Raw genomic sequence first — 20,858 nt, 5'->3', positions numbered from 1 at the left:
CACAGCAGTGTGGAAGATGATGCATAATATGTGATGCATAGAGAGACACAGAGGTGATTACAAAGAAAGAAACAAAGACAAAGAAAGAAATATCTACATTAAAACTGCAAGCAGTGATAAGAGGGCTTTTGCACTTTGGTGCACACCCTGGCATGCAGTGGTCGAGCTGTGTTGCAATCCACCTTTGCTATAACTGAGCCTGGGAACTCATTGTTGTGGGCAGAGCACATCTACTGATGGTCTGCTATGCCCACCAAATGGTGGTGGAGAATACCCACTAATTATGCATCCGCTCCTATATATCATGAACAGAACTACCAATGAATTTTATATACATGGGATGATAAGGAGTTCATTAAAGTATAATAGAAATGTTTAATTTTTACTGTGACACATCATCAGTGTTGGAAGTTTATTCATGGTATCACAGACACGCCCTTCAAAAAAATCTCTTAAATCCCAGGAGGAGTTTGAAAAAGTACAAGTGGTGGGAAATGCAAAAAAAGACGTCAAAATCAACTATTAAATTCAAAATGGGGGACTTATGGCTGGTCGGGTTTAGGGCATCAATCCAAAATAATTTTTGTGTCTCTTAGGATGTTACATGGGTGTGCCAAATTTCGTACATGTATGTGAACGACAGAGGTGGAGCTAATTGTTTGCAAATTTATAGGCGCTATGGAAGCATTCTGCACTGCACATATCTAAAACCAATAAAATACATAAGTTTTCACAAGACCTGATGCGTGTGCAAAAATTTTTAATGGGATTTTGAGCATGGTTAAACTGTCAATAAGGTGACTTGTTTCCCTGAATAACAATAAACGGAGCAGATACAATAAGCCTTTTGCACCGTCAGTGCTCAGGCCCTAATGAGTGTCTTTAACACTATAGAAAAACACATCTTGCAGACCTGTGGTAGTGTCTGTGAGGAGGGGGGCCGCAGTGGATCCCAATCCCTGAACCAATGCTCCCATTTCCAGCAGGCAGCAAAACAACACGTGCTGACTGGCTGAGACATCTGCAGACGAGACTTTGGTCTCCACGTTCCCGCCAGTCAGAGCAGCATCTAAACATACATCAAAAACATGTATACTTTTACTAACACTTAATAAATAATCACATTGTAAATCAAATGGCTTCAGAAGCCAGTTACATCAAATATGGATGACAACGTATTTTCCTTTTTTTTTTTTTTTTTAAGCACATTTTACTAAATAAATCTGGCAAAACAATACCCCAGCAACCCCAGCCCCATTTTCACCCATATAAGGTGATTCCTGTACATCCTACAGGAATTTACAAGTTGATAATAACTTCACTGAAAAATTTGATAGGTGGTGTATCATAAAAGCTGAGATTCTCTAACATTCAGAAATGAAGGTTAAGATTATCACTGCAAGAATGTCAATATTGGGGGGAAAAAGTGTTGCTGTTACTTTGTTCTAGCTACTGGCTGTACTTTGGAATATAGTTGTTCTCACATCAGGTTTCAGGGGTGTTGCTCCCAAGAGACAGTTGTATTTATTTGAGTAACACAGTGAACTTAGCTTCACATTTGGCCTAAACGTACCACAAGGTTGTTATTTATAATACTTTTCATTATCAAAATGGCAAATATTCATAATATTTGGATGATTCTTCAGCTTCAAATGTTCAAAAATAGTGGAAAAAAAGAGTTACTCCCAAAAGTCAAAATAAATTCTAGAGTTAAAAAAAAATAAGGTAACAAATCTGATACAGCAAAAATTCACATCTGAGAAGCTAGTACCTGTAAAATTGTTGGTATTCATATACAGTGGCTTTAATCAGTTGGTACAACTGATATTTTCCTATATGATTTTTAGCATTATTTCCATAATGTTCCTTCAGGAGCTATTCTAGCAATCTTAACATGCTGTTATTGAGTGAATTATATATACTTTTTAATACATTTGTCTATATACACAGAACAAGACAGCCATATACAGAATTTCCTTTCACCAAGCTCACCAACTGCTCGTTTCTGTGTGGCCACAGCGAGGCAGAGCTGTTTTACAGCGTTGATCTGGGCCTTCTCTCCCAACAGAGACCCCAGAGTGCTCCTCAGGATAAAAGAGACACAGCGGCGGGTCACTGCAGCATCAGCTGGTGTCTGCGTTGCCCTGACGTGTGACGCCAGCTCCATCAGCAAGGACAGGAAAGCAGGGAAGTTGGCTTCAAGCCAGGAGCTGCCCAAAGTGGAGACAAACACCACGTAGGCCTGAAAGGCAGGGGAGAGTGAGTTCACAACAAACATCTAAATAGCATGATTCCATGCTGTCACTGTGGCTCACCTGTGTAACTCCGATGCGGACGTCCTTGCTGACAGAGCTTGTACCCTTGAGCATGTCTCCACTGGCTCGGAGAAAACCCCCTCCACCCCGCAGAAACCCTCCAGACAGTAATTCCATGACCTCCTCCAGGGAGCCTTGACTCCAAGCACCCTGCCTGGGGGCTGCGGGGGAAGAGGTAGATAGAGTTTATTGATTTCATAGATGTGCAAATAGCTGTCTGAACATACATGTAAATGCTAACGTGGAGGGTTGGTAATTCAACTCACCCAGCAATTACAGTGTGAGACTGCAAATCTAATAAACACTGGGAAGCTCTAACTGCAATTGTACAACTCCAATAATGTAATCTAATGACCAATTACATTACATTATAATATGTAATCTGTGAATATGTCTTTACTGAGATGCTGATTGTTGAACTTGTCATCTATTGGCATAACCTGATGCAGAGAGCTGCTTATTTATAGGTACAGTGCAGCAGGAGGAAGAAAAATCATTTTTTGTAAAAATTACAAAGTAGCTTTATTTATTTTTTGGGAAGCTGAGTTCAGTTTCACACCCAGTAACACCCAAGAATGATTACTGCTAGATTGTTAAATAAAGAAATCACAAAAATAGAACGGATTTGACAAACTGAAATAGGTTGAAAGACCTGAAAAAACAAAGCATGATTCCATAATCTAAAAAAAACAGATGAGAGACAAATTTATTAATATTCATCAGTCTGGAAAGGGTTACAAAGCCTTTTTTAAGACTTTGGGATTCCAGTGAACCATGGTGACAGCCATTATACTTGGCAAAAAAACCACCTTTTATGACCCCTAAGCCTTGTGGGAAAATATTCTGTGGACTGAGAAGAAAACAAAAGTTGAACTTGAGTCCGACTAAATCTGACACAAAACTAAACACAGCATTTTATTAAAATAACTTAAAGCATGGTGGTGGTAGTGTCATGGTCTGGGGCTGCTTTGGGTTTGGATAACCTGTACGTATTACAGAGCCCTATTTTGGGGTCATACCAGTGGACTGTTGCGGTTCCACAGCAGCAGCTAGGAGAATTCCCAGCAGTTTGGAGACAGACACTCTGACGTTGTAGTTTGAACCTTCAAAAGCTCTGAAGCACACAGTGGCCACATTCTCCAGCTCACTGGTCCACAAGAATGCAGCCTCCCTCTGCAGCTCCAACAAAACCTGACCGGATGACACACAGAGGTACTTAGCTATCCAAACATCTGAGCCGAAGATGAGCAGAAACCAAGAGAAAGTTTCATAGCCCTCCAGATTCAGATTGATTTTTAAAACTAGCTGCATGGAAGGAAATCAAACCTAAACTGACAGGGTGTTACAAGAACAATAAATAATAAATAATGTCAAATGAGACATGACGGCTGCTGTTACCTTGGCAGCAGCACAGCGTACAGCCATGGACCGGTCTGTCAGACAGGCTCTCACTACCTTGTAGATGTCACGGTGACATGACACTGCACTGACACCCAAACCTCGAAGGATCCTCTCCATGCTGAGCATGATCTCATAGCGACCCTGAGACTGAGAGCAGCACAGAAGGTTATTTGTGAAATATCATCTCACAAATCTGCAGCTGTAATGATTAAAATCTTTCTTTATCTTATAACTACTTTGACCTGTTCAAGTGAGAAAAGCCCTTCAAAATCTCAATCAGAATATCTAGGTAACATTTTCAGCATTTATCACTAGACAGTTTCAGGGCAGGCAGGGATGTCGCACATATGAGCCAGAGCCAGAATTAGCCTAAAGGTGGTGGTGTCAGAAGTCCATTCCAATATGCTGTTTTTTTCCCAGTATTTCCTAAAATGAAATTACTTACACACACAAAGACATGCATGTTTTCTTTGAATTAACACAAATTACAGAACAAAGTCCTGATAATGAACTGCATTTTTTTTTCTATAATTGTATGTAAGAGTTGTGGTGATGTATTTCTTTGTTTTACTAAAACGGCATGTCTTGGATAATGTGGAAAATATTATTATAAATCTATTATTGCAGGTATTTGTCCTAGGACATCACAAAGATCCAATGTATAATTAAACTTCTTTAACCTGACAGAAAGGGAAATAATTTGGAGGTGTTTTTAAAGGTTGCCGTGCAACAGTTTTAGAGTTTTAAACTAGACCCCTCTATATAGTGTTAGACAAATATTCAGCCATACTTGTGCCAGAGCTACAAACCTGATGATAGCTACTAAAAGCTTATGGTTGAGGTAAAACTTAAGTAAACATATAAATGTCCCTGTGGTATATATTTGACCCAGATCCAAAATGAATTCAAACCCAGTTCTTGTTATTTAAAGCCAGATTGTGTGCTGTACAATCATTCTACCTTGGAAAGAATTACATATTAATGTCTGAATAAATGTCTGGTTTGTGGTTAGTCTGCATGTGTCCCTTTTTTGTTCCAGCAGAATCACTGACAATTTGTTAAACCTGCTTTAGTCTTTTCTACATCTTTCTGAAACTTACAAAAGCAGGAGATCAGTGAACAAACCTCAGCACTCTTCATAGCCTTCAGCAGGCAAGATAACGTATCTTTGAAGCAGCCGATGAGCATCCGACCAAGCTGTTCATATAGTGTGCCAAGACATGCAATGGCTGCCCTGAAAAACACATAAGAAAATGGTAAATGGACTGGCACTTATATTGTGCTTTTCTACTCTGAAAGCACTTTCTTATTGACATGTCTCATTCACCCATACACACACATTCATGCAAACACTTTTTTCTACTGTATGCCAAGGGGCTTTTTAACCTTCACGCACTCACACTTCAGTGGATGTAATTGCAGCTCGAGGTTGAAACATCTTGCCTAAGGATACGTCAACATGCAGACTAGAGTAGCCGAGGTTTGAAAAACTGCATAGATAACCCAGGTCCAGGGAGCGTGTTCAACAAACCCTAAACATCAGCAAGCATGAATTTCCCATTTCGTAACAGCATCTATTTTGTGGTGGAATATTAACACATGTCAGCATGATATTTATCTTAAAAAAACAAAACAAGGCGGCAAGAAAGAGCCATATATATTGGCTGAGCCCACTGTCATCACAGACAGAAAAAAATGGAAATCAGTGGAAATTATATTATGATTATATTAATTATAGTACGATTCATACTCAATTTCAGAACCCTACTTTTCAAAAGCTTGATAACATTTAATGACTCATTTAATGTGAACAAATATCAACAAGCAATGTTCAGAGCGCATTTAAAAACTAGCTTAAAATATGTTTAGTTCAGTTTTCAGTGTCTTAAAAAGTTTACAGCTTCATTTTCATTCAAATAATCACATCATAATAAAATTTCCAATTGTGACATCAGTGAATAGAGATTTATTCTTTAAATTTCAAGCTTTCAAAAAAATAACACTGTTGTTAACACTGTCACACATGCTCCCTGAATGGGTACTGCACCCACGTTTTTAAGGGGATGGCAAAGAGGAAAAAAGTCTTTTTTCTTCCCTCGTGACCATAAATGTATCCAGACTTACAGCCGGGTTGGAAGGGCTGACGGCGAGTCATCTTTGCTGCGTATTATGTCGTTACACCTCTCCACCATTAAGCTGGATGGGATGGGGTCTCCCAAGCGATAGAGCACAGCCAAGCAGTGAGCCAACAGCCAGCGGGTAGGCCCGCTTGGAGATTTAATCAGAATTTCCCACAGCTGGTCAACCAAACACCGCTGGTTCTGTCTGATATCAACCTAATGGGTAAAAAAACATTAATAGAATTACCACTCTCAGAGTTACACAATTAATTCCTTTTTATTTTCCATGATCATATGACCTCTTACCCTGTCAGTGACTGGGAGGAGCCTCTTTAGGTGGTTAAGCCATTCCAAGATGAACTCGGCCTTCTGGTGTTTGCCCACCTGATTACATGCCTCCTCATCCAGGAGGAGGCTGTGAGCACGCTCCATCGCACAACACCAGTAGTGCTCCTCTTTCACCTTCTGTCTTTTTCCTGTGCTCTCCCAAGTGCTCAGTGTGGATGATCTGCCATCCTCCAAAATTCTTTTAGACATAGGATAAAAAACAAAAAACAAAGACAGTTTAGTTTGTCTAGCGTTAGTAGAAAGACAGCACCAAGGCACACAAGATTTGGCTCAGACTTTGGTCCAATCAAGGACCCCAGCAGTGGATACTGGGAACAAATATTCTCATTTGGTGAATACTGTGGGTGATGTTAACAATGAGAGTAAATTTTTTAGCATATTTCTTCAAGTTTCCAACAATTTATTTTGCTGTATGCACCATTTAAGATTGTGGTTGGGGTTTTTTTGTTTGTTTGTTTTTTAAATGGACGTACAGATCAACTTGACATTGAAACTAGAGGATTCCCAATAGCCAACAGCTGCCTTTGGGATCCTGAAGGAGAACTGATGAACACTACGGTTTCCCTGTGCCCTATACTGCAAAGCAAGCCAGGGCTCTGTGATATGATGAAATATGCCGGATGACGAAATTAAAACATCCACCATGGACTCAAACACGACAAACCTTTTCTACCACCTACACAAGAATCACGTGAAACTGTATGGAGAGAGTTAACGGATGAGAAGCAAAAAGGAGTCGTCGGGTGCTCAAAATAAAAAAAACTTACACTCAAATGTTAGAATAGGCTTTTCCCCGCAGCATGCCATGTAGGGCTGGGCGATATATGACCCAAAATTCATATCTCGATATTTTTTAGCTGGATGGCGATATACGATATATATCTCGATTTTTTTTTTAAAGCCATAAAGTAAGAACAAAAAGAGAGTTCTTAGTCAAAGCTGTGTCCCAGATGTCACACAGGCACTTTTATTAACATACAGCGTAGATGTACATGAAGAAATTACTCAAAAATAAATTATCACCATTTATTAAATAATAATGCGCCATAAATAAAAGAAAACAATGTTGTTTTTGTGCATAACAAAAAGCTTACAATTGTGCAGTCAAAATGTAAACTAACAGACGCTGAGCATAATAACAAAGACAGACAGATTTCACAGCTGCTCTATTTCCAAGTTCTACTGCGTGACTGACAGCCTTGAGTGTGAAATCCGCTCCGTAACCATGTCTCTTAACAGGTGCCATTTATGGTCCTTGTACACACACAATACGGTAATATTACGTTGAAGCACAGTACGTATTACTCCGCGAGGCCAGTGTTGCCAACTTAGCGACTTTGTCGCTATATTTAGCGAGTTTTCAGACCCCCTTAGCGACTTTTTTTCTAAAAAGCGACTAGCGACAAACCTGGCGACTTTTTCTGGTGTTATTGGAGACTTATTTATGATGAGTTTTTGACGTGAAAGCGCGTGTCGCTCTTTACTCTCAACAAGCAGCGGGTGCTGCCGTGGGCACCTCACCCGTTCCAAAGCGCTCAAGGCCGGAGGATAGTCCTCCCCCAGCTGCTATCAGGGCAGGAGATGAATCGCGCACGAGCGAAGCCGCTGCTCCCGCACTGACTGTAACGCAGTCAGTTCTTCTTTTACTGTTATGTTGTTTTGTGGAAAAGGTTTAAAACTACTTTTAAACTACTTTTAAACACACACACAAAGTAACTCCACCAGAGTGCCTATTTCGGGTCACTTTTGCCGGTCCAAGCCCGGATAAAGGAGCAGGGTTGGAATTGTGACATTAAAAAAAACAATAATTGCTAAAAAATAATAATAATAATTTGTAGTTCTAAATAAATTCTAAATATATTTAGGACGTTTTAAACTCACTTTACGTCTCTTCCACCATGATATTTCTCTCTCCAACAACGTAGGTTACAATTATATTAGCATGACCAATTATGCAAATTATGCGATGACGTCATTTAGCGACTTCTAGTGACTTTTAGGACAACCAATAGCGATTTTCCTTACTGAGGAGTTGGCAATACTGCGCGAGGCTCCAGACTACGGTAGCCGTAATGCTCCGACAATCCATCAAGCGGTGCAGCTCCGTAGCTTACCAAAGTCGTACTAAAACATTTTTTGACAGATTGCTGACCGCCGTGTACCACATAAAATCGCTTCGCGGTCAGTAAGCACAACCAGAATTCATACATAAGGCGCACTGTCGATTTTTGAGAAAATGAAAGGATTTTAGGCCATGCAGCCCCTGCTGGCTGCATGTCGTTAGCGCGGTTAGCTCGCTAACACGTTGACGCCGTCCAACCCCACGCACGGGGCGATCCGTGGTAATTCGGTAACGGAGATTTGCCGTGTCCATCTTGTTGTTGCCTGCAGGTGAAGCTATGGGAGAGGGGGAGTTGTGTTCAGTGAAGGAGAGGCGAGGCCGAGTAACGTTGCATAGAGACAAAAGTGGACGAAAGAGAGGCAAACTTGCGGCTCCACAAGTATAATTATAACGTAACATATACTATATTGATATAAACGATATTGTCACATCTTATATCTCGTATGAAAATATATCGATATTTTTAAAAAACTCGATATATCGCCCAGTCCTAATGCCATGTAATAAATACTCACAAAGAAAATGTCAGCCGTTACAACTTGTATCTAAAAATATATAGTTCCATGCATTGGTCAAAACTCTCAACTCCAGGTACAAAACACCCAGCTGAAAACACTTCATGTAAGTCAAGTTGCCCGAGATTCACAGAATTTACAGAAAATGCACCATTTTGTGATATATAGGGCTGTGCGATATGACCAAAATCTCATATCCCGATATAAACATTTCTTACCCGATAGCAATATACTTCGAAAAATAGTGCATTTTCTGTAAATTCTGTGAATCCTGGGCAACTCGACTTGTGTGAAGTGTTTTCAGCTGGGTGTCACTTTACAGAGGCATGAAGCTATACATTTTTAGAAATATAAGTTGTAGTGACCGCCATTTCTTTGTATTTTTTACATGGCGTGCTGCAGGGAAAGGCCTGTTCTAACGTTAAAGGTTTATTTTGAGCACCTGAAGGCTCTTTTTTGCTTCTCAGCTGTAAACTCTCTCCATGCTCTTTCACGTGATTCTTGCGTAGGTGGTAGAAGAGGTTTACCATGTTTGAGTCTGTGGTGGGGACGGTTTGCAGCATAATTTGCATAGTACAGTTTTCTGAGAAATAAGAATACTGTATATCATTTCAGTTTATTTTGAAAAGTCTCAACAGGATCTTGAGGTTAATTGTGAAAGGTTTGTGTGGAAAATAAACAAGCGGATGGCAGAGCCACATGACGGTTTTGCCATCGTTGTTGTTAATGAAAGTAACCAGTAACTTGCTCTCGACTAATTCGATCTGGTGTTATACCCTGGTAAAAAGCAAACTACCTTATAAACACTGAAAATCCAGGATTAAATTGAAAGTTACCTCACTAAGCCCCAAATTGTGCTTCATAGCACAGGCAACATCCCTCTGTCAGGCAGAGTAAAACATCAACACAATTCTGATCTGTGCTGAGACCTCTCCAAGTTATCCTTACAGAAATCTAAAGCATAACATCAGAAATTAAAGCTTTGACAGAGGACAGTGCCGAGCTCTGATAACTATTGAATGATTGCACTTGTTAGAAACAGTGACTCCAATGTGATTCCAAAGTATAACATGCAATGTTCATAATGCATGATGCGAGATGACGCACAGTTAAGCATTGTTGATGAATGTGACTAATGGTTTCAAATGCCTTTGTTTAATGAGTTTTTGACCTTAAGTAGTTCTCAAATTTAACATGATATCTCATTGTTTCTTAGTTTTAGACTGCCTTTAAAAAAACATAAAACTGTTAGTCACGGTTAGCCTAATTTTTTTTCCTTGTTTAGTCGGCTAAGAACATAGTTGCCAAGAAAATCCCTAAGCCGAACTACGGTTTTCACTAACAGTTCACTGAAGGATTTTTCTATTTTTAAATACACTTACAGATGGTCACACTGCTATAAACCCACTGTTCCCAAGTCTGGATCTTCAGAAATAAAATAAATCAGAGCAACATGGATTCCTCCTCTCTGAGTGCCTCTATATAGATCTGGCTCCAGTCCACACACCCTCAAATATCAAAGGTTCTAATAAAAGTATCTCATACTGTGAGCCTGTAGTGCATATGTGGAATATATTTTATCAATACCTATTTTTTTCTACACCTTGTCACATCTTATTTCAAGCCTCTCTCCACTATCCAAGTAACCTATTCTAGCAGCTGCTAAAGTACCTCTGAGCTCCACTAAGTGTTTTTTAGACAAAGCTATTCAGCCTTTGTCCCTAACAGAGCAGATTAGACTGGAAAAGGAGGAGAAAGATGCAGAAGAAGAGAGAGCAGCTCATAAATTATTCAACAGCACAACTTGGTCTCCTTCGTTAACACACACAGTGTTCACTGAGGTGCAGGAAGACTCTAAAAATAACTACTGTCCCACAGAAAAGAGCAGACCATGTCCCCACTGAGCAGCTCCAGTCTGAATCGAAGTGAAAACATAGCCAGGACCTACTATTCGGAATTCTAACACCAGAATTTGTCAGGACATCACAAGGACAGAACTGAGCTGCTGGACATTCAGAAATAAATTGGGTGTCAGCAGCTTCGTGCTCATTGTTTTATTCACCAAAACTAAGACATTTTGGTTTCCAGTACACCAGAACACAGTGATAGTCTATCTTACATGACTTACAACCCACATCTCAGTAGTAAAGGAGACAAGCAGCACTGACTGCACCTGCAACCACACCCCACAGAGACATCACACTTCTCCAAGAGTGCCAGGCAAGAAATAAAATCATGAATTTCAGCTGCTGTTCTGCTGCTCTTTAACCTTGGTGTCTGAACTTCATTTCCAATCCTAAATATATCAAAACTGCCAGGGTAATTAAAAGAGAAAACTGTAATGAGTAAGGTGTTAAAAGAATAAATAAGGAATTACAAATCTCTTTTGAGGGAGTGGTGCTGCCATCTCTGTCTACTTCAGGAAAGGTTTAAAGGAACCTTTTGTTGAAGAGGTTTAAAAGGTATTCTGGTTAGAATTCTAATGTGCAGCTGTAGCAACACATTAGTCTGGTTTGGCAAAACTCCCCAACTTGTTCTATTGTATTCTATTCTGCGATCTTTCTGTTTACATGGACCATGAATTCGAAATGAAGATGGACTGACTGATTAAACCCAACAGCTTCAGTGAGGATTCTCAGAGGGATTACAAAGTATCTGACACTTTTAATCACCTGAAAGTCACATACTCTCTCCTCTATTTCCAAAGACAACATGCCACTGAAGTCACCCACATGTACCAAAGTAAGCTAACAATGTGAGCCGAAAAACATTTCTTTCTCTCCACTTAAACATCTATTAAACAGTGACAAATGACATCGTCATTTAGCTTTAACAGCTACATTAAGCAGAGGCTAACAGGTATTGTTGCTAGCCTGGGGTGGCTAGCGAATGGGCAAAAGTTTGCACAAAAACTGGAGGAAAAAATGAAGGTGATCATTTACCTGGTCGTTCCGGCTACAACACGTTAGTCCTTATAAGAAAATGACAGTCCACAAAAGCAAAAGGGAAAAATTTACTTCAGTTGTGTTCAAGATCTCTGCATTCTCACCGCTGCTCCGTCTGCCGCAGACCTGAGTCGGCGACAACTCAAAGGGAACGGACGGAACGGAAATATCCTGCTACTCTTCCGGTTTTTGTTTTTTCAAATTAAAACATATGCAGTTAATTTTCAACAAAAACTAAATCGGGTGAATAACCCAATCAGTTTTGTTTTACAATTAAATCTTGTGTGTGCCAGAGCAATGACATTGAAGCATGCAATTTATTATTCGTGAGATTCATTAGTCATCAGTGTGCAAATCCAACAATACTGAGCCACACTATTTATTATTTATAAGATTTCTTCTAATTATTATTATTATTATTATTATCATTATTATTATTATTATTATTATTATTTGTTAGATCTATTATTATTATTTTGCTAAATCAGTATTCACAAGTTCACTATTTGAAATCTTTTTTAATGTAATTACTACATTGTTATTTTACTATATTTTTCAGTAGGTTTTTTTTAACTACTTCCACATGCGTTACAGAAACTGCTCTGGTATCAAAACGTTGATTTTCTTTTTTAAATTTGAACACTTAATGCAGTGTTTCCCCACATATTTCATATTTCATATTCATATTTCACATTAGAAAAATCACACGGCACAACACCGAAGAAAAATATCACAAAAATCATATTGATCATTTTTCTCGCGCACCAGGCAGAGTGGAATTGGTTCGGTTTGTCCCCAGTGTAACTTTTTTGCTTTGTTCTGACCACTGCTCATGCTAGGGCCTTCATCTAGGTCGGGATTTTCTCCAGGGGCCAGATCAGATTGATTACGTTTTCTTTTCAAATATTTATCTATTGCTATTATGCGCTGCATTGTCTCGTTCACAGCATGACTATTATGTCATTTCTTCTTCGTTTTCTTCTGTTTTACTGACAGTGTGCATTCTATTTAATTAGAGCAGGTACTGGCAGTGGAAGAGAATGTAATTGTTCTGGCCGTTACTCACGCCGCTGATTTAGAGTACTAATCAGGTGGAACCAGATAATCTTCCACGGCACACATAATCATTTCTCCAGTGGTTGGGAAACACTGTTCTAGTCAACTACAAAAAAAAATGAGACTTCATTGTGTCGATTAAAGCTGACTTCAGAATTAAAATAAACCAATCCTGGTAACAACTGTAAGGTAGGGAGGAGTTTTCTCACATAGGACAAGACCCCTGGAGGTTAATGAACGTTGCCATGCAGAAGGAACCCGAGCAGAACAAATCAGGGAGTGCTAAGTCTAAACCACGGCATCTCCCCATCAATAGCCAGTCACAATTATTTCCTGTTTTCATGTGTCTAATATATATTTTGAATTTTGAACTGTACTTCACTTCTCTGTGTGCAAACTGCCTGACATTGAGAAGTCCACACCTGTGTCTTTAACAAATCTTTAACTGCCTGATTACAAAATAGTGTAAACTGCTAGATTGTCTCCTGAACTTCTCTCAGCAAAAAACAAAAGAAAAAAACCCCACATGCATCAGTCCATTTTTGGCAGAGCTACAATATCCTGTACAATATCCTACATTAGGGATTTTAAAATACTCTTACTTTTATATAAAATCGAAAATCAGTTTGAACCTTCTTACCTTCTTATGTTTCTGAAACTCACTCTGTATTCTAACTCACTGTTTTAGATTTCCATTGCCAAACTGTAGGGAAGCAGCCTTCCTGGCTGTTAATTTTAAATACCGGTAAATGTTACTAAAATGAGGCACAGACTACCAACTATCCGAATGCCTCAGACCTTTAACAGTTACAATTAAATGTATAATTAAATGTGACCTAAATTTGACATTGACAGTCATCTCAAGATGCTTTATAATGCAAGTAATGACCTTATAATATCAGAGAGAGAATTCTATTTATTCAACAAAACACTATAAACAAGCTCTTGGTGACACTGGGGAGGACGAATTCCATTTAAAGAGGAAATGATCTCAAGCAGAACCCTGTTCAGCAGCCTAAGTTTACAAGCAGGATAACTATGGGCTGCTTAAATTAACCTGAATGAAGGCTTCATTGTTTCATATGTGTTTTAACATTATCTTGATTCATTATCTAGATTCATATACTTTGATTAATGCTGTTGTCACGATCAATCAGGAAAGACTCAAACGATTGCAACCAGGTGTGTTGGCCAAGGGCGGGGACCCGGAAACGAGTGGCGCCCTTACAGAGAGGAGTGAGGAGAAGAGAGAGAAACACAAACAAACGGAGCACTGGAGAGGACTGGAGGAACATGACAGCAGATCATTCACTATAATAGTGATAGGTTTGTGTAGCACACACCTATTGCTGGAATGACCAAGACAATTCTACTACAACAGCAAAAACAAGACACAAATCACCAAAGATCTTTGTGTTGCTTGTGCACGAGGGAGAGAACTGTGACGAGCGCTGTTCCTTCCCCTTGAATCCCAGTCACTCTCAGTTAGCTCCCCCGTAGCACTGCTCTTTATTGTGGTAACATGAATATGCATAGTCTCATTAACATATGACGTCTTACACAGGCATACATATGAACAATGAGTACCGTCTGTGTGTATGTGTAAGTATGCGTGTGTGTGTGTGTCAAGATGTGACCCTGTGAATGACTCCCCAAAGCTGGTGCCAGGAGTCCAGCGGTCCACCTAAACAAAGGGCTCTTATACTTAAACAGATACAGAGTAGGTGTCCTCCTATACCATAAATCAGTAAGAGAAGGTACGACCTCTCTCATGACCTTAGGATGTGTGTGTATGCCAGAGTGCTCTGGAAGGCACACAGAGTCTTTGCAGACTGCTAAGGATCAGACATCCTATCAACTGGTCTCCAGTGGTTCCATTTCCCTTACCTGTATTTTTATTCATTTGAGGGATTGGTATTTTTAAAAACTACATAAAACAGAATTACATTTGTGGGTTAGTGATTCTTTATGAGGTTTATCAGGTTTGATATAGTATTTAAGTGACTGTTTGCGGAAGATGAGGAGGACTGGCCATCCTACCTGTGTGAGGAAAAAGAACCTGAGTTAGAGCTGTTCAAAATGTATTATTTGTTTTGTAAACCTAAACTCCTTGTACATGTATTTAAGAGAAGAGTGTTAGCAGTATTCACCTTTTCCTGGTTGCTTCCTTCGCTGTATATGGAGCAAAAGAATAAAAGGAGCTCAATTACCTGTTTATGAGCTCTGCGAGTAAACTAGTGTGCCAGGTTAGGGAGCTTTGGTTATGGTGTTCCTAATTTATATATAAGTGATTGAAGTATATATGTTATTGAATTATTTATAGGACTTGGTGCAAATATAAAAAACGTCTTCCATGTGCTTTATTGCAGTTTGAGCTTTGCTTATGTGGATGTTTATTTTCTCCTTTGGTTTGCTAACCCCTGACTTAGGCTATTCAGATGCTCACCTGAATCAGGTATCATATAAAAGAGACCATGCCCAGAACTTTTTTTTTTTTTTAAAGTCTGAAGTTCTGGTTTCTCAAAATACTGTGCACCAATTGGACCAATTAGAGGGGGTGGGGTCTTTCGTGAGTAAATTCATGCTTTCCTTAATAAAGAGTACCATTTGATGGATACATTTTATTCCAGCCTCAGCCATGTTGGATTTACTTGATTCAATAGTGGACATTGAAGCCAGGGTACACCCTGGACAGCTCACCAGTCTATCACATAGACACAAATAACCATTTGCACCAGATTGTGGATTTGAACCCAGGACCTTCTTACTGTGAGGCAACAGCACTAACCATCAAAAATAGGAAAGCTATGATTTCAAGTCTTGATGCAGAATTTTCTTTACATTTTTGTCCTTGACAGGTTAAACCATAATAAAAAGCAATAACATACATGTGGTGTGTGTGTAGTTGTCTGCCTCTTATAACTCCAGTGATTTTTCTGCAGTTTGAAATCTCATGTGATCTTGTTAATTTCATGAGTCCAGCAACTAAACACTCATACTACAGTAGATTGTATAATGTCATCTCTACCAGAACAAATTAAGTTGTTGAATTTCGTACAGATCCTACGTGATTTAATTACATTCAAGATAGAACCATGACATTTATGTGTTCAAATTACAAGGTAGACTTTTTTAATGTAACAACCACCCAATTTACTTTTTTCGGTATACCAAAAAAAGTAGAGGCGGCTGCTCGACTTGACTGAGATGGATGCCTTCCTCAAACCACGCTCCAAAATGCGCGAGACTGAAATCCTGTGCGGTGTCGCAGGATTTAACATTGCTATATTATTGACTTACTTTACTCGAACATGATATGAACAATTTAATCTACCCGCTCTGCATATTATGTAGTTTCTACACTATATAGTTACATGTAACTTTAAAGCATGAGGCACTTGTGTTAAATACCAGCAAGATGCTTACATAAATCCAGGAGCTGGCCAATCCCTTTTTTTCAGTGTGGTAGCGGTACTTCTAGTTTTGCCATCTCTGGTTATATGCAGAGAAAAGAATAGTACAACAATCTTTACAGACAACTATGAAAACTTTAGCCTACCTTTATAAGTATACATGCAATGCTTATAAAGCCAATTTAGCTTTTGTATCTTCTGTCTAAAAGATCATAGAATATGCAGAACATGCATATGCATCTCCCGGTGCACTGTGGTTAAGATGCAGGGTAGCACATATCACCTTTCACTAATGTTTCTCTCCTTAGCCAGTATAACTCCTCTCAACCTGCCTCATAGCAGGTTGGGCAAGTACTAAATCAGAGAGTACTTGATCCACTTTAGCTCATGTGCTGCTGGTATGCACTCTTCCAAGGGAACAGTCAATAAAAATAAAATTGGTGGAATCAATATATAATATTTGCTGGAGAAAGATGAGAGAAAAAGATAGAAAAAAGAAATAAGCAATAATAATAGAGAAAATTCAACAAAAAGTCTAAAGTTCTGGTTTCTAAAAATACTGTGGACATATGTAAAATCAGTATTTTTTCAGAAAAAAAAAAGAAATAAAAAGAATCCTGATGTTGTGCACTAAATTGGCCTTATCTGCTTTTCCTGTGTGATCTAGTTAAGACCTATGCAACCTATGCATCCGAGCTGAGCTGAAGTTCTCTCCTGTCCTCTCTCATTGGGCTCCCCTTTTATCACAGAATTAATTTAAAAGTCCTAATGTTGGCTTATAAATCCCTAAACAGTCTTGGTCCTCCATACCTTTCTTACCTTTCGTACTTCAGTTTTATATGCCCTCGCGGGCCCTTATATCAGTTGACCAGCTGCTTTTGGTTGTCCCCAAAACTAGGCTGAAACTTAGAGAAGAACGGTTTCAGGGGCCCATGAACAGTTGTGGGACCATTCAAGAGGCAAGTGAAAAAAAAAGACCAGAATAGTATTTTCTCAAATATTGAGATCTTGAAACCATATATTATCAAAAGACAGACAAATGTGTTTTTTTTATAATTACAATTGAATTGGTGGAATGCAGTAGTCTACCTGCCCATTTCTCTCCTACACTACTAAGACTAGTGGTATTTCTTAAAGTCAGCTAACTGGTGGATACTTCCAAAGTAAGTGAAACAGACATGAAAGGAAAACAAACAAACAAACAAACAAAAACATTCATTGTGATGACATGCAAAGTAATTTGCATGACTGTGGTACTTTCAGGAGCTGCAGGAGTTGTTGGAAGAAGATAACAAGTGTGTATGTTTATGAATGTGTATAAAAATTAAACTGTATAAACAGTATATTCATTGTGAAAAACAAAACAAACACACAAAACAACATGAAAAGCTCTGACAGTTAAATTTTCCATTTAATATAAGATACTTTAGATATTTTACACAAATTGTACAGTTATGGTTCCTTTTTTTTTTTAAAGCAAGGTACACTCTCTCTATTTCAAACTATTCTGTATGATTTGTCTGATTGCTGAAAAAGAAAAAAAAAACAAGTCTGATCATCAAAACAAGTTGGCTAGACCACATCAAACATTTGTGCCTAGGGGTCTGTAACTTAATAGGCATACATGAAAGGGTCTAGCAGGGTGACAGGTGAGCCACACGACAGTTATAGCAAGCGGTGTACTTCTGTCAGAATGCAACAGAGTCGCTGTCATGTCTGACCATATGGCTTAGTATGTGTCTGTTTATATATCCATATTGTTGAACACGCCAGTTATCTTCAATGCATGGCTTTTATTCAAACTATAGCATTTTGTAACTTTGAAAGTGCTATACAAATAAAGTTATTATTCATTGGTTGAGAGGCTGAAAAAATGTTGTGCATGATTCTCTGCTTTGCTGCAAATACAAATACAAATTTAAATTATTTTGGAAAATTGTGGACAACATGATTGAGGCTTTGCCTCATGTTTGATAACTAAGGTGCTCAGTTTGAAACTGGTGTATTATACTGACAATTGCGATTATTCATTTTGAATCATTCTTAGACACTACAATAGGTCATCCAACTAATTGATTGCTTTTGAAAGAAACGTTTGCATGTGCCCCAGCTGAATTTGGGTTTGTAAAGGAAAAAGAATTGAACATGTTTGCAAGCTGCTTATTCCAATAATATTAATTGCACACACTGTACACATGACATCATGTATGGCGCCTCAGACCCCTAAATGTTTGATCCTAGCTTCATCCTGTAAAAGAAGAAGAACAAATTCACTTTTATTGGGTGTATTTAGTGTTTAGGCTAATGAAGTAATTATTCCAAACCAGTCGGTGGCGCCCAGGCGTCGAGTTTGCCACCGTCACATGAAGGAGGAGAAGAAGAAGAAGAAGAATAAGAAGACGACGCCACAAGAGGGCAGGGCTAGTATAACTGTAGAAGTTTCTGATAACCTTGGGAAGCTACGCTCATGTTTGCTGTCCAACACTTTTCTGTGTGTAACTGAGTGTCTCAGTAACTCAGTAATTCCGGTTGTTAGACGGTGGGAGCTGCAGTACTGACTCTAACCTGGTGCAGGCTAAGCCGAAGCTATAGGCTTTTTACTCTGGGCGCAGGCTACGGCTAGGACTAACTGTCAGCAGTGATGTTCGGGTGTTTGGTCGCAGGGAGGTTGGTGCAGACAGACGCGGTGCAACTTGCCCCGGACAAGTTCGTCTTTAACCTGTCGGACTACGAGAATGTGAACCATGTGGTGGTATTCATGCTAGGTACCGTGCCATTCCCTGCCGGCATGGGCGGTGCCGTATACTTCTCTTTCCCTGATCCAGCGAGTGACGGTCCCGTGTGGCAGCTACTCGGCTTCATCACCAACGATAAGCCAAGTGCCATCTTCAAGATCTCTGGGCTGAAGGCTGGGGAGGGCGGGGCGCACCCCTTCGGTATTATAACCTCGTCTGCGTCTCCCACCGTTCCTCAGGTCGGCGTGTCGGTGGAGGCTCTGGAGGAGCTGGCTCAGCAGATCCCGGTGTCCAGCGCCGCCGTGTCCACCGTGGACACCTTCCTGCAGTTCACCCAAAGGATGTTGGACAGTCTGTACAACTTCGCCTCTTCCTTCGCTGTGTCGCAGGCCCAGATGCTGCCAAACCCCACAGAGACTTTTATTCCTTCCAGCTGCATCCTCAAGTGGTATGAAAACTTTCAGAGGAGGATGGCGCAGAATCCAAATTTCTGGAAAAACTGAAGGCATTAAAGACCAAAGAGCAAACCTGCTAAGACGATTCCCAGGGTGCCTAACAAAAGCAGTGTCGACCTTCATCTCTGTCACAATGCCTCTTCACCTACAGAAAAACTGCTGCTCACAATGACTCCATCACATCTTTTATCGGTCTGAACAATAAAGCACTTGAATTTAAAAGGAAAACACAATTAAATTGAATCCATTCAGTTGTTTTTCAGTGTCTTGCTTAATGGTTTTCCTCCAAAGAGATACACAAATGCAAGAACAAAACTAATTAATTAACAAACATGCTGATATTTAATTATCATAAACTGTATAAAAACTAAAATGGGGCAGGCTCAAGAGGTTTGAGAGTGTGTTTGTGAATTATTAGTACTTGTGTTACAAGATTGCAGTGCTGTGCTCTCAAAGCTTCATTTAAGCTTCAGTTTTTATTTGAAGTGATGTTAAATAAAGAGTGCATTTTAATTTTTGTCAGTTTATGATATTTATTTCTTCAAAAGAACTGTTTTCCATTATAAAAAGACCATTCTCAAAACTGTTTTCTTTTCATTTTTTTGAAGAATGAATTTTGATATTTTACAAGAAGATTTTTGATTCTTTTATTTTATTTGGATACATACATTTTGCAAGTGCTGTGCAGTTTTGCATCACTTTTTATCATGTGCCAAATCTGACAAGCCTTTGGAAATCTAAATAAAAAAGAAAATTGTTACTTTTATATGCTCTCTGGTTTACTATTGGCTGGCTTCTTTGAACCAGTCCACAAAAAACAAACAAACAAAAAAACAGTTGGAACAATTGCCAGTAGGTGGGTCTACTGCACTGTTTCATATCTAAGTGAATTGTTTTTCTTCATCTTTCATGCCGTTGTGTTCAATGTGTATTCAGTGTGACATATTACCCAATGAAATGTAATTAGATCTGGGACTGTTGCTACAGCCTAGGAACTAGTATAACAGCCAAAACATTGTTTTGTCTGGTGTCTTTAACTCATATGGTTAAAAACCATATTGGGACCTCCACAGTAGCCGGTAACACGTGACCTCCACACTAACCGGAAACACGTGACCTCCACAGTAGGCGGAAATACGTTCCTGCATGGATCTTTTCTTTTTTTTAGGGCCCGAGCACAAAAGTGCGAAGGCCCTATTGTATCTGCTCCGTTTCTTCTTCTTATTATTATTATTATGTGTGCCTATGCCAAGAGGCACACATATTACTATTCGTCGGATTTATTATTATGTGTGCCTATGCCAAGAGGCACACATATTACTATTCGTCGGATTTATTATGTGTGCCTATGCCAAGAGGCACACATATTACTATTCGTCGGATTTATTATTATTATTATTATTATTATTATTCTTCAGTTTCCGCCTGAAATT

General features: G+C 39.2%; 2 protein-coding genes across 3 annotated transcripts in view; one reads left to right on the top strand and one right to left on the bottom strand.

Annotated features, from left to right (window-relative positions):
* The window catches only part of heatr5a (HEAT repeat containing 5a), a 42,016-nt gene extending 30,114 nt beyond the window's left edge, over positions 1-11,902 (bottom strand). For both annotated transcript variants that reach the window (XM_063500153.1, XM_063500154.1), the window contains exons 1-9: positions 11,764-11,902; positions 6,143-6,362; positions 5,841-6,052; positions 4,842-4,950; positions 3,714-3,863; positions 3,335-3,506; positions 2,316-2,476; positions 1,993-2,242; positions 914-1,069 (exon numbers count right to left, since the gene is read on the bottom strand). In XM_063500153.1, the coding sequence (XP_063356223.1) occupies positions 914-1,069; positions 1,993-2,242; positions 2,316-2,476; positions 3,335-3,506; positions 3,714-3,863; positions 4,842-4,950; positions 5,841-6,052; positions 6,143-6,268 (1,336 nt within the window). In that variant the 5' untranslated portion in view covers positions 6,269-6,362; positions 11,764-11,902. The remainder of the gene's footprint in view (positions 1-913; positions 1,070-1,992; positions 2,243-2,315; positions 2,477-3,334; positions 3,507-3,713; positions 3,864-4,841; positions 4,951-5,840; positions 6,053-6,142; positions 6,363-11,763) is intronic.
* Positions 11,903-18,615: 6,713 nt separating this feature from the next.
* Positions 18,616-20,191, top strand: hikeshi (heat shock protein nuclear import factor hikeshi). The gene has a single exon (XM_063498567.1). The coding sequence runs from the start codon at positions 18,877-18,879 to the stop codon at positions 19,471-19,473; it is 597 nt and encodes a 198-aa protein (XP_063354637.1). The 5' UTR covers positions 18,616-18,876; the 3' UTR covers positions 19,474-20,191.
* Positions 20,192-20,858: the final 667 nt, after the last annotated feature.

This window comes from Pelmatolapia mariae, linkage group LG16_19, assembly GCF_036321145.2.
Source record: "Pelmatolapia mariae isolate MD_Pm_ZW linkage group LG16_19, Pm_UMD_F_2, whole genome shotgun sequence".
Lineage (NCBI taxonomy): Eukaryota > Metazoa > Chordata > Actinopteri > Cichliformes > Cichlidae > Pelmatolapia > Pelmatolapia mariae.
This window is presented reverse-complemented; position numbering and strand designations above follow the sequence as displayed.

Excerpts from the sequence above, each read along its gene's own strand:
- hikeshi (XM_063498567.1), top strand. The coding sequence starts at position 18,877 with ATGTTCGGGTGTTTGGTCGCAGGGAGGTTGGTGCAGACAGACGCGGTG.